General features: G+C 59.1%; 2 protein-coding genes across 3 annotated transcripts; both read left to right on the forward strand.

The window, feature by feature from the left end:
• The first annotated feature begins 540 nt into the window (after window positions 1-540).
• Window positions 541-5466, forward strand: MRPL38 (mitochondrial ribosomal protein L38). The gene is made up of 9 exons (XM_075169961.1): window positions 541-622; window positions 826-1005; window positions 1592-1720; window positions 1803-2011; window positions 2370-2442; window positions 2987-3032; window positions 3415-3573; window positions 3964-4100; window positions 4808-5466. The coding sequence occupies exons 1-9, from the start codon at window positions 556-558 to the stop codon at window positions 4942-4944; spliced, it is 1137 nt and encodes a 378-aa protein (XP_075026062.1). The 5' UTR covers window positions 541-555; the 3' UTR covers window positions 4945-5466.
• Window positions 5467-7322: 1856 nt separating this feature from the next.
• Window positions 7323-12287, forward strand: TRIM65 (tripartite motif containing 65). 2 transcript variants are annotated; one of them, XM_075169965.1, is made up of 6 exons: window positions 7323-7920; window positions 8394-8489; window positions 8564-8797; window positions 9271-9442; window positions 9793-9873; window positions 11173-12287. In XM_075169965.1, exons 1-6 carry the CDS (start codon window positions 7474-7476, stop codon window positions 11703-11705), a joined length of 1563 nt encoding a protein of 520 aa, XP_075026066.1. In that variant the 5' UTR covers window positions 7323-7473; the 3' UTR covers window positions 11706-12287. The 2 variants fall into 2 exon arrangements, with proteins under 2 accessions (XP_075026066.1, XP_075026067.1); XM_075169966.1 differs by lacking the exon at window positions 9793-9873.
• Window positions 12288-13319: the final 1032 nt, after the last annotated feature.

The following is a 13319-nucleotide window of genomic DNA, read 5'->3' on the forward strand; positions in this document are numbered from 1 at the left end:
CGGCAGGCCCTGCCGGGAGGCAGTTGCCTCCCTGGGGGTGGGTTCAGTTGGCTGTGCTGCTGGCTCTGGGACAGGAGCTGCCTGCCGCCGGGCTGTGACAACCAAAGCGCTGGGGGGATCGCGGAGCTTGGGCCGAGCTGCAAGGCCCGGGCCCTGGCGCAGCGCTGCCTTGCGGCTGTGCCGAGGTTCACCAGCACCCCCAGGGTGTTCCACAGCTCACGGGCAACTCCAGCTGTTTCGGCCTTTTTCTGAAGAAACCTGGCTGTTGTGCTGGGCTTCACCTCCTCTCCCTGCTGCCCCGGGGTGACAGCAGGGCCACGCCGCTCCCTTCAGCGGGACCTGCCCCGGGGACGGTGGCGCAAGCGCGGAGATAGGGAGGGTAGCCCGGGCCGAGGGAAGAGCCCGTCACTCTGGGGATGTGGGGACGTTTCCAGTCAGGCCCTGCGCGAGCCAGCTCCGTTGCTATGGCAGCGGGGCCCTTCCGAGCCGGGCCCTGCGCGGCGCAGCCCCGGTCGCTATGGTAACGGGGGCCTTCTACTGCGGGCGGCGCTCACCATGGCGGCGCCCTTGCTGAGCGCGGCGCTGTGCGGCGTCCGGGGCGGGCGGGCCTTCGGCACGGCCGGTGAGACACGGGGAGCCCCGGTTCCCCCGCGGGTGGGCGGTGGGGGGAGCTCGCGGGCGCCTGGGTTCCCCAAGCGTCCCTGGCGGGGCCGGCTCGGGGAGGCGGCCGTGGCTCTGGCCCGGGACGGCGCTCCCGCTCTGCCCGGGCTCTCTCGGCCTCGTTTCTTGCTCTCTGTGTAAAATGGGAACTCCATCCGCTTCCAGCCGCGCTCTGCAAGCGGGCAGCCCCGCTGGGTCCGATGCCCAACGAGGATATTGACGTCAGCAACTTGGAAGCGCTGGAAAAATACCGCAGTTTCACTCGCTACTTCAAGCTGGCGGAAAAGGAGAGCAGGAAGCCCCGCTGGTGGAAGACGTACAGGCAGCACACCAGCCCCCCGCCAGGTACTCGGGGAAGGAGCAGCCCCGCGCCGGGTTTTACTGCTGAAGGTCAAGGAGGCTGTTGTCGGGGCCACGGGTTTGCCCAGAACCCGCCCTGTAAGGAGCTGATGAGGTGCTTTGGCACGAGGGTGGCCCTTCTCCGATGTAGACGTTTGCAGAGCGCAGATGTCTTCACGGGAAATGGATGGCAGTTTTCTGGAAGGAGGGACGCTGGCCAGGACCTGCCAAAAGGCGTGGAGCAGCGTAAAGAAGTGATTCCTTGGAACCCCAGTAGTATCAGAGAAAGCAGACCAGGAACCAGAGGTTTAGTCCTGCAGCAGATAATACAGCTTGGCTGCAGAGCAGCCACAGAGACCAGAGCTGCTCGCCGGCTGGCCAGCCTCTGGATCTGGGGGTGCGGTGGGCTGGGGGAGGAGGAGGGAGCAGAAGCGTGGAGCTGCAGAGGGAAGGCAGAGGTGGTAGAATCGGGTCTCTGATGTCTTGAAGTTTGTGTCACTTTCACACTCTAACATTTTGCAGGCGTTTTGTGTTTAGATATTTCGGTATTCAGATTTTTTCATGTACATGATCTTTTCGCCCCTCTCTAAAGAGCCAAAGACTGACATCAGCCTACCGCATGATAAGCTGCTGCGGGCAAAGGAAATCAAAGAAAGAAAAAAGATCCTGAGGGAGAACCGCCAGAATGCCGAGATGGAAAGAGCAGCGCGGCTCCGAACTGGTCTGTGCCCCACCACCTCCCTCCCTGCCCCGGGCGCTCTGGGTCCCCAGCTGCCTCCTGCAGCATTTCTCTCTCCTTGCAGTGCTGATCCCCCTCGACGAAGTCAGAGCTGAGTGGGAGAAGACCAGCGGCCCGTTCCACAAGCAGCGTGTGGCGGAGCACTGCGGGATATTTCGTGACTTGTTCAAGGGGGCCACGTTCACCCCCTGGGTTACCTTGAGGGTGGAGTACAGCCAAGAAGATGAGCACCTCGTGCCAGTCTACTATGGGAACATGGTGACTCCATCAGAGGTGTGTGAGGGGAGCGGGGAACAGCCTCGACCCCATGGGAAGCCTGTGCGTTTTTGTCAGATGCTTCTAACGGGCATTGTTCGTTCTGGGGGATTTCTTTTACAAGGGTATTTCCTCTGTGATGAAGGAAGTGTGTTACTTGGATCTGATAAGGACAGAGCTTTGCAACAGGACTGTTGTCTATCAGGAGGCTGATGTTTATTAACGCTCCGAGGGGTTCTCCAGGTGGAGCTGGATTACTCAGTGGCATGGCCGTGCCCATGACAAGTTCATATTCTTTGCCTTGGAAATCATGACCTGGTCTTAATGGATACCTGTTGTTTGAGTGATTTACATTCTCTTTATGTTGCTCATTTAGGCTTCCAATCCCCCTGCAGTGTCATACGAGGCAGATAAAGGCTCCCTCTGGACTTTGTTGCTCACAAATCCAGGTGAGTAGCAGGTTCTTTAAAAAGAACTCATTTAAACAGGATTGTTTCACTCTGCTTTTGGTTTCACTCCTGTTTCTTTTGGCTGCACAATACCTTCTAAGTAGGGATGTATTACATATGCAGGAAAGATTGTAGCCTCCCCAGATCTCTAGCAGTTGAGTGACGCGACAGGACCTGTGTTGCAGTGTAGTGGAAGCAATTCCCTGACTCCCATCTTTTGTTCACCCCAAACTCTTCTCTCCCTCGGCAGTCTGCCTGGGAGGTAGGTTAGCTAGCGCTGTTTGCCCTGAGAAACCAAGGCACAGTGAAGTGAAGCAGCTGACCAAGAAGTCCTTTTAATCTTGGAATTCCATCTGTAGAGTTCTTTGTCCCTCATTTTAAGTTCAATCCTATAAGAATGAGTTACTTTTCTGCTAGGAAAGGAATGCTGGGAGGTCTCGAGCTGCCCCGTCCGTTCAAAAGGGGTCTGGGCGTTCTCACTTTGGGGTTGATGCAAACACCAGGTTGTCACTAAGTCGCCTTTCTCTGTTGTGTGCGTTTGCAGATGGACATTTAAGAGACTCGGACTCGGAGTACCTCCACTGGCTGGTGTGAGTACTGTACATCAGAGCCGCATGCTGCTTAGCTCAGGGAAAGCCCAGGTGGAGGGGGCAGAAACTCCTTCAACAGAGCTCGAGAATAATCATTCGCTAAGGCAGTTCCGTGGCTTTCTCTGGTGCTCCTGCCATCAGCTTCTTTACCCCTGTGTTCTGGGTCCTGCTAAAGATGCAGCAGTTTCAGGTGTTGCTGCTGTTTGGCACTCACATCACTTTGTGTGATTTTTCTTCCAGTGAAAGTGGCCTCTACTTGTCAAACAGGTTATAAGTCACATCAAAATGTAGCACAGGGTGACTTGCAATCCTGGGTGAATCTGCTGGTCCCAGTGGAGGGAAGTGGGTGGATATATAATGAAGTAAACTTCTTTGTGTTCAGGACGAACATCCCAGGCAACGACATCAAGTCGGGTAAGGAGATCTGCCATTACTTGCCCCCCTTCCCTGCCATGGGAACTGGCTATCATCGCTTCGTCTTCCTCCTCTTCAAGCAAGACTGCCCCATAGATTTCAGCGAGGATGTTCGGCCAACGCCATGGTAATTCAGGCTTTCACTGGGCAGTTTCACACTTTGGCTAGACTGTTATTGCTTGTTATGATGACACATTTGTTACTGCTGTAGGAGAGCAGTTCCTTTTAATCTGCAGGGTTGTTCAGGGCTGCTTTGAGTTTGTGTGTCACCTGAAGCCACAATCCCAGCCCTGCAAGCACTGTGGAGTCCTGTTGCTTTAAACCAGGCTGTTAAAGTGGTTTTTCCTGCCTGGGGCAGAAATGTGCACAGAGCTGGAGAAGCTGGAGATTTTTTTTAGTGACTTCCTTTTCCACCTCTGTTTTGTAGACTCTGGGATGATGTGGGGAAGTAGTTGCCTACCAGCGTGCTGCAGGAAAAGAGGTTCATCTCAGCTCTTGTGCTTGTGTCTCTTTCCAGCCACAGCCTCAAGATGCGAACCTTTAGCACGTTTGACTTCTACAGAAAGCACGAGGATGCAATGACCCCGGCAGGGCTGGCGTTTTTCCAGTGTCAGTGGGACAGCTCCGTTACTTGGGTCTTCCACCGGCTTCTCAGTAAGAAACGCAGTGTGCAGGGATGCTGGAGGGGGCCTGTTTGTGGGCTGGGACAGGGCCCTGCGGGTAACGCACAGGGTCAGTGAAGCGAGCTGCGGCTGTAGGCTCTTGCTGGGTCCTGGCACTTCTCTAGGATCTGTTACAGCACAGACCAGGTACTTATCGAGCCATCCTCCACATAACTAACAGCAGTCTGAGGAAACAACCTTTAAAAGGCCATTTTGAATGAATATTTTAAAATATCATCTAACCACAGAATGGTTTGGGTGGGAAGGGACCATTAAAGGTCACCTAGTCCACTTCCCCTGCTGTGGGCAGGGACGTCTTCAACCAGATCAGGTTGCTCAGACCCCGTCCAACCTGACCTGAAATGTTCCCAGGATGGGGCATCTACCACCTCTCTGGGCAACCTGCACCAGTGTTTCACCACCCTCATCGTAAAAAATGTCTTCCTTATATCTGGTCTAAATCTACCCTCTCTCAGTTTAAAACCATTCCCCCTTGTCCTATCACAACAGGCCCTGCTAAAAAGTCTGTCCCCATCTTTCTTATAAGCCCCCTTTAAGTACTGAAAGGCTGCAAGATATCACGAGAGAGCCTTCACCAGGGCACGCCTGACCACGTATGCGCGTGGGGGCCCTTGCTGGCGAAGGAGAGGGGTTTGGATCTGAGCTGTCTTGCTAACATTCTGTATCGCCCCTTTACAGATATGAGAGAGCCTGTGTTTGAATTTGTGCGGCCGCCCGTTTACCATCCTCCACAGTTAAAGTTCCCACGCCACCAGCCTCTGAGGTACCTGGACAGATACCGAGACACGAAGGAGCCCACCTACGGCATTTACTAGGGGCTGGCCGCCTCTTGAGGCGCTCTGGTGTACGCTGGGATGCCGGCCAGGCAGATGGGGCTGCCGCCTTCCCTGCATTCACACAGCCGTGCAGCTGGGAGCCGTCTGCGCCTCTGGAGGGAAACGACGAAGTCTCGGCCGCTCCCGGTGCCCCTGTGCTGGCAGTGCTGGGAAGTGTGCGGCTGGGGGCAGCAGGCGTTCGTAGTGCTGGCAGCTGTGTGGTCAAAGGGCTACTTAAAGAGGACGTTCACAGATGAAAGCAAATCTATGGCCAGGCTGAAATCTTGCTGCTGATGCTGACCCAGAGCTGATCAGTGAGGGTGCAGGGTGGAGTCCCCCAGAGATGCCCTGCCTTGCTTCTCTGCAAGGTTCACAGTTCTCCTTTTGCCTGTTCATGGAACAAACAGAGCCAGGCAGCCTGGATTTCCTCCCCTTACAGCGCTGCGATTCAGGACTGCGTCAGCTTTCATTTGTGCAGTTCTCTTAAAGAGATGGGTCTAATTAAACACACTCTGAGCAATGCTGGCGGCGCTGCCTTGTCTTTATTGGGAAGAGCTTGGTATCCCAGCTGGCTGGCACAGAGCTGGGATGCTCAGCAGGGAGCAGGGCAGAAGGGCAGCCCTTCCCCTGGCTGAGGTCTCTCTCCCCTCTTAGATGTTGTAGGATGGGAAGAGCGCAGCTACGCAGGTGGTAAACCTGCGCAGGGGTAACGTTTGCGGAGCTGGCTTTTCCCAACAGCTACCCAAGCACGTGGACCTCCGTCTCCTTCCCCTCGCTCCCTGGGCAGCGCATGCCCGGTGTGGGGAGGTGGAGCAAAAGCACATCTGCAGAGCTGCCAGGGCTGGGGCAGACGCGCGTGGTGGCCTGGCACTCTGCTGCTGCCGGTCCCGTGCCCAAGCTGTGGAGAGACTGCTTTCTGCTGTGCTCCGCAGGGCTCTTTGTGCATCCCCCGTTCCCATGTTTAAACCCCCAAATACCAACATGCTCTGGCTGTTGCAGCTGCCTGTTCCCAGCTCTGGTTCCCAGTAACTTTTTCTGAGGTTCCCCCCTTCCTCAGGAAATAATAACCTCCAGCAAACAAGGGAGATTGTTCTGAAATGCCCCCCCGTTGCCGTTGCTCAGGGCCGTTACCAGCCACGCTGAACTCCCTGAACTCTCCTCCTGCCCCGAAGGGTTCTGGGGTCTGGTTTTAGCCAGGGTGAATTAGCTGATGAGGTGACCACAGTGGGAGTGCAGGTGTCCTGCAGTTCCAGGCAGACATGCAGGTTGTGTTACACCCCTCTTTGAGCTTGGAATATTTGGTCAGAATTTGCAGATTCAGCCCAAAGAAATGTTTTGGGACCTGAAGCTATTCTGGGAGATGCAGGGAGTTATGACAGGTCCCAAGGCACCTCCTGAGGCCAGGGGCAGTCTGGGGGGTGGTTCCAAGCCTGCTTGTGACGCAGAAACTGCTCTGACCCCCCACAGCCGGCTGGTGAGCACCCCGGCTGCAGCACAGACCTCCTCCCCGCTCACCCTCGCCTGCGTGGGTGAAAGCAAAGCCGCGTGTGGGGGAGGCTGCAGAACTGCTGCAAACCGAGGCCATCCTTCAGCGTTCAGCTGCCTGGGAGCGTGTGCGCGGGTGATGGCACGTCTGCGAGGGAAAGGAGGTTTGGACTGGAAGGTTGGGAGCTTTTTCTCCTGAAACTGAACTGTATGAAGACAAGGTGAAGGTACAGAGTGCACGGGCGCTGCAATCACCTCGGGCAGAAGACTCCACCTGCCACCTGAGCAGGGACTGATTGCCCAGGTGACACCTTTCTTGCGTTTTGGAGTACTGATGTGCACGAGTGTTGCAAGGAACTTAGTAGGAAAAGGAGTGGTGGGTGTGCCCGGGGACTTGTAGTTTAAAATGGAAAGATGCAAGGGCGGAACCTGGCCCTGGCCGGCTGCTGGCATGTGTCACAGCCCTTGTCACTGCAGAGGGAGGTGACCTGTGGCTGCAGCCACGGTGAGTGCCCCTCTCTGTTGGTTCCCAGGCTGACAGATGCCAGGAGCACTGTACCGAGGTCTCTCTGCCAGGGAGGACTGCCATGCTCTGCTCGGGGACCCAGCCCTGGCAGAGGTGGGGATACCAGAAAGTTCCCTCAAAGGGCAAAAAAGGAGTGAAATCAAATTCTGCATCATTCGTGTACCTGTGCAAACACATTCACGGAAATACACATTGCTCTGAACCTTGTCAGCCTCTTGCATGTATATCCCTGTGTTGTCGCTGCAGCTTTTCAGCCTCTCCGGGCCCTCCTGCTGTGCTTCGCAGCTCTGCCCGTCTCCGGGGGGAGCAGCTCCAACCCCCCCCATCGTCTCCCCAGCGCATGGCAGAGCTGGCGGGGCCAAGGGGGCACCCACTGGGTGTCTCTTTAAGAGCACGCCTGGCTCGGAGCCCCGACCCGCCTCTGGGCTCAGCGTCACCATCTCTTCCTCCTCTGCACAGCTGAGTTTCTATTTCCCCGGCTTCTTTCCCCCATCGCCCCGATCCCCGGCACAGGCAGGATGGCATCACCTGTCTCGCAGAAGCTGGAGGAGAAGCTGGTGTGCTCCATCTGCCTGGAGCTGTTCAGGGTGCCCGTGACCTTGCCCTGCGGGCACAACTTCTGCAAGCACTGCATCAGCGACCACTGGCACAAGCAAGAGCAGGCGCCCGCCGGGGCTGAGAAGGGCTACACGTGCCCCGAGTGCCGCAGGGCCTTCGAGCGGTACCCGGAGCTGGAGAAGAACGTCACCCTGTGCAGCGTGGTGGAGCTGGCGCGGGATGGCGAGGCGCGGGTCTCGGGCACAGAGCGGTGCGAGGTGGCCCACGGCGAGCTGTGCCCGCAGCACGGGCGTCTGCTGGAGCTGTACTGCGAGGACGAGCGGCAGTGCATCTGCTGCGTCTGCAGCATCCGGCAGTGCCAGCGGCACCGGCGGGTGCTCTTCGAGGAGGAGCGCTCCAAAAAGCAGGTGGGGATGATGGGTGGCAGGACTGGGGCGGGCGGGGTGGGCAGGGGGAGTTGTGGCAGCTTGGGCACGGCACGACATCCACCTCCACTGTCCCGTGCCCTGCTGTGCCTCCATGTGCTGAGCTGTGCCCGGCCTCAGCTGAACAGGAGGCTCTGGCCAGGGAAATGCCACCAGTGCCCAGCTGCTCCCCAAGAAACTGGGGGCTGCTGGGAGCAGCAGAGAGCTGGGTAAATCCAGCAGCACTGGATGAACAGTGCTATATGTGTTTCTGACTCCCTGATCTAGAGGAAACAGCTAAAAAAGGGGTGAAAGACAGCACAGGGTTTCACTTCTCAGTGACCCTGGACGCAGCCTCTCCCCTTCCCGAGCCTTCTCCTTCCCTGCGAGCCTTGTCCTGCAGCCGTGAGAGGGCTCCCGGGGCCGGGTGGGCAGCAGCGTGCTGCACCGCAGGATCTTGGTGCCTCCCTTCACAGGCCCTCTTGAAAGAGTCTCTGGAAAAAGCCCAGGAGGAATCGGAGAGGATCAAGCAGGCGATGCAGGAGCTGGAGGAGCGAACGCGCAACATCAAGGTAACGCCGCAGCTGCTTCCATGCTGGGTGCACGGGTGGGAACACGCCGGCTATCACGGCTCTTCCCCACCCAGGACTCCTCCGAGGGGCTCAGATCGGTGATTCTCAGCAAGTTCACCCTCCTGAGGAAAGCCCTGGAGGATTGCCAGTGGCGGACGGTGGCCAGGATGGAGCAAGAGCAGGCGGCGGCGCTGGGGCACGTGGGGGAGAACTGGAGCCTCCTGAAGGACCGCCTGGACATCCTCGGGCAGCACAGGGAGAGGGCTCAGCGCCTGCTGGCCTGCCCCGACCACAGGGCCTTCCTCCAGGTACCGTCGCAGCGCCGCGTCCCTCCCCTGCCGGCCCCGCACCCTCTCAGTGAGGGCAGAGACGTGGTCGACGCCTTCCCCAGGGGGGACGCATCCTCAGCCCAGCTCAGGGATGCGATGGGGCCACGGGGAAGAGCTGCTTTCGGAGGGGTCCCTGAAAAGTTGGGAGGGCGATGCTGGATCGGAGCGGATGGTGCTGCCCGCAGGGCTGTGGGCAGCATCTCCCACCCCCAAACCGCTCAGCAAGGCTCTTCCACCGCCAGCAAAACACAAAGTCCTGTGCCGCAGCCCCTCCGCTCCCCGCAGCCTCACACTCCCCCTGCGACTGTCCCCCGACCCCGCGCACCAGCCGCAGCTAACAGCAGACGTTTTAGGGATGTCCCCGTCACCCACTGGGGAGACACGGCAGATGGGATTCGGAGCTGCCGATCCTTCCCAGGCCGGTGCATGGGTGTCTGTGCGTCTGTCCGCAGGAGTTCCGCCTGCTCCCATCTCCGGAGAGCCCAGAGGCGCTGCTCCCCGTGGAGTTTGATGTGGCCAGTGTGGTCGAGCCCATCGCTGAGATCCTCACCAATGTCTCCAGGCTCCTGCTGGAGGACCTGCCTGGCTCTGTGGCCCCCAAAGCCCCTGAGCCCGTTGGCCAAGGTAACCCTTCTGCTCGCAGGGCCACCCCGAAGGGCTCCAAGTCACCCTTCAGCACAGCCTGGCCCGTGTCAGCATGCTGGGGACACGGCTGCCGGGCACAGGGGTCGGGATGGGGACACGCCTCTGCTGTTCAGCAGATGGGTATCAATGGGGTGGGATGAGCTGGGTGGCCTCCCTGTGGCCCCTCCTTGCTGGCAATGCCAAGCCGTGGTGGCACGTGCCCGCTCCCAGGCTTGGATATGATGGACTTCCTCCTCCTTCTCTTCCTCCTCCTCCTCCCCCCATCGAAGCCAGGAAGGAACAAGTTTTTGGGTGGCATCACTCAAAATGCCTGTCCCCATCCTCCACAGGCCTGGTGCATCCCCCGGGGCCGGCGGTGAAGGCGGTGGCCCCTCTCCCCGAGTGCCAGCTCCGAGCTCATCTTCTGAAGGGTGAGGAGCACGTGAGGGTCTGGAGGGACAGCACCCCGCCGGGGTCCCCAGCAGGCAGATTTCACCAAGCCGAGCTCTTCCCTGGGAGGAGGGTGGCATGGCTGCGGTGATGGGGGCTCCTTCCCTGGCTCTCCCAATCCCTCTCCCTAAATGCAGAGAAGGGTGTTGCAGGGCCAGGATGGATGGGCTGGGGGACACTGTGCGGCCGGGAAAGGGCTCCTTAGGGGGATTAGCGGCACCAGAGAACGCTTTCCCGTGGAAACTGGGGCTGCCAGTGCCCGGCATTGGGTCGGTCGCTGCCCCGGATCTTGCTCCGTCTCCGTCCTCTCCTTTTCCCCCTCCTCGGGTGTCTCGCCCGAGCCTGTTCCCGACGACCCAGCGCTTTCCCGCAGGCAGCGTCAGCCGCTGGCAAGCGAGTGCCCACAGGGATGTGTCGTGGGCTGCCCCGGCTGCCCCGCTCAGCGCAGCACCAGTGCAGAGCCCTGCCTGCAGTCATCGCTCTCTATCCAGGGATATGGCCCCAGTGCTCCCAGCTGCCGTCCTTCATGTCCCCTTCCCTCCCTGGGCCCATCCCACTCCAATTCCTTAGGGATTTCTTCAACGCTTCTTTTCCCATTTCCTCCCTGTTGGGAAGAGGGTTGGATAATGTTTAGGGCATGTTGGTCATGTCACTCTTGCCAGGGAGGCGATCGATGCCTATGGGACCCGTAAGGATTCCTTCCATCAGGCCCCACAAAATGTTCTCAAGGTTATTAACAGGGAAAAAAATGTTATTTATGGGCAAGGGGCATGAGCCCAGCGCAGCTGGCCAGGCCGGGTTGTTGCGGGAGGAAGGTGAGGTGCTGGTGGCTGGCGAGTTCCTGCGGCAACAGGAGTTATCGCAGCCCATGCAGAGGAGAGTAACTCCCCGCAGTACCATATTTGCTCACTTAACGCCTGGTTTTCTTCTCCTCTCCCCACCCACAATCATATTTTTTGCTCTTAAAACCAAGCACATCTTTTCCAAAATGACCACGGAGCTACCGTGCTGGCTGGCTCTGAGCTGGGCTGTGCGCGAAGCCTCGGGGTGCCTCGCCAGCTATTTCTGGGCTGTTTCCGTTCCTTCTAGCAGGCGGGTGGGCAGGTATCGCATCTGACCCCCCTCCCCTTCCCCTCCAAATGTGCTACAACTTGTTCCTTCCTATTTTGGGAGCCAGCCCTACGCAGTTTAAACTGCATCACCGTTGGGGGGGCTTTATGCCGAGGGTGTAAAGGTCTGATGAAGCATTTCAGTCCCATCCATACCGTGGCTCTTCCCAGACCACCGCAACCTGACCTTCAATCCCGAGACGGCCAACAAGTACCTGGAGCTGTCAAAAGGTAACCGGAAAGCCACGCACAGCCCCGGCACCGTCTGCGGGCGGCAGGAGCAGGGACCTCGCTTCGAGCCCTGGCAAGTGCTGTGCACGCAGGGCTTCGGCCACGGCCATCACTACTGGGAGGTGAAGGTCTCCAGCCACTCCGTCATCCTGGGGGTGACCTACCACAGCCTCCCCCGGGAGCGGCAGCAGGGCCACAAGTTCAACATCGGGCTGGACGGGGGCTCGTGGGGGCTGCAGGTGCGGGAGGATTGCTACCTGGCCTGGCACAGGGGCCAGGCAGAGAAAATCCAGGAGCCGCTGTATAAGAACCTGGGGGTCAGCCTGGATTACGGCAAGGGGCTCCTCTCCTTCTACGGCCTCGGGGAGAGGACGCGGTTCATCCACTCCTTCCACAGTGTCTTCACCGAGCCCCTCTATCCCGTCTTTTGGCTCTGCGAGGGGCGAGCGGTGATGCTGTGCCAGAGGGACTGAGCCGGAGCCGCTGCGCTGCTCCGTTAGCCGGCCCGGCAAGCCCCAGGCTGGTGCCGTAGCCGAGCTGCAGCCGGGGGCTGTTGCGGTGCGAGTGGGGCCCCGATGCCGAGGCAGGAGTGGGGTGCAGTGTTTTAACAAGAGCTGATGAGGACAGACATGCAAATTAACGCATCTGATTTGCACATGTAAATACCACACTGGTGACACAAGTTAGGGCAGGGGAAGGGGTGCAGGGCTACGTGCGGGTGCCTGTCCCTGCAGACGGGGCAAGGGAGGGAGATAGGGAGGGTGAAAGAATTAGGTTTTCCCTCTTTCTCCTATTCCTGCCAAACCTCCCAAGCCTGGAGAAGTTTTGGGGTGAGGGGCACCCCGGGGGGGCAGGCTGCAGCCACGGGGTGCTGTGGAGCAATGTGGAGGGAGCCCTGTGCTCCCCCAGCCCCACATGCAGGCAGGTCCTGCTCCCCCAGCCCCTCCCGGTCCCCTCTTGCCGCTCTGGGACATGGCAGAGCAACTCTTCAGGGTGCCACGCTGCAGCTGGTCTTTGTACAAAGCCACCTTCCCCAATAAAGCTCTGTTTTCCTACTTGTTTGACCTCGGTGCTGGTGGGAGTCGTGGGACCAAGCAGTGCTGGGGGGGGTGAGCGAGGTGCCCCTGCTCCAGCACCTGTCCCTGCAGGGCCCCATCCTGCCCCTCTGCGTCCTCGCGGGGCCGGCAGCAGGGACCAGCCCCTCGTAGTGGGGCTGGCAACAGAAATGAAAAGCGTTTTATTTACAGTAGTGTTGCAGTAAGGAAACCTGGTTTCCTATGGGTCTGCCCCAAGGTTGATCTGGTGCAGAAGAAAATCCAAAGCTTTGATTGAAGCTTTTCCAAGGGCAAGACTGCAGGTCCAGCATCTCCCCCCACCTTCGCGGGGATGCTGGTGAGGACTAACGGGGCGAAACTGGGCACCAGGTTCAAAGGTGCTGGGGACGTGCAGGCAAACGCATAGGGAATGAATCACATCAGCTTGTTTCCTCTGGGGAAGAAAGGCTTAAAAGGATCAATCCCCTTCAAGGACAGATGCGATTCATCTTGCCGTGCTTCCTCCTTCACTCTGCACCTCCCCGCTCCTCCCAGACCTGTCCTTGGGTGGGCCCTTGGGCAGGCGTGAACCTGGGAACTTACCTAAGCTGAAAAATTGTCTGTGTACCCTCCACAGGAGGTGTCTGGAGATCCTGTTTACCAGGTAGATCCTCAGACCGAAAGCGCTTTGGTGTCTTCCCAGCCCCATCCCTGCCTGGTGCCTGCCAGCTCCTGCCAGGCCCCGGAGGAAGAGGGGACAGGGACTGAGCCAGGACCTGGGCACTGTGGCCCTTTTCGGCCATGGGAATGGCTGACATGGGGCCACGGGCGTGAGGGAGGGCAGGAAAGCACCCGCACCCATGTACTGGGGGGGTTCAGGACCCTCCATGTGGCCCGAGGGTGGAGAGCAGCTCCTGGGGGGCAGCGGGGTGGCAACTGGTTCTGGGACAGCAGGTCCCAGGGGGCAGGGGATGCTTGTGGCGGGCAGCACACCCCTGGGAGGGGGTTTGGACTGGGCTGGCAACAGCTTCCCTGGACAGGAGGGGGGTGTGC

Source organism: Calonectris borealis, chromosome 20 (assembly GCF_964195595.1).
Source record: "Calonectris borealis chromosome 20, bCalBor7.hap1.2, whole genome shotgun sequence".
Lineage (NCBI taxonomy): Eukaryota > Metazoa > Chordata > Aves > Procellariiformes > Procellariidae > Calonectris > Calonectris borealis.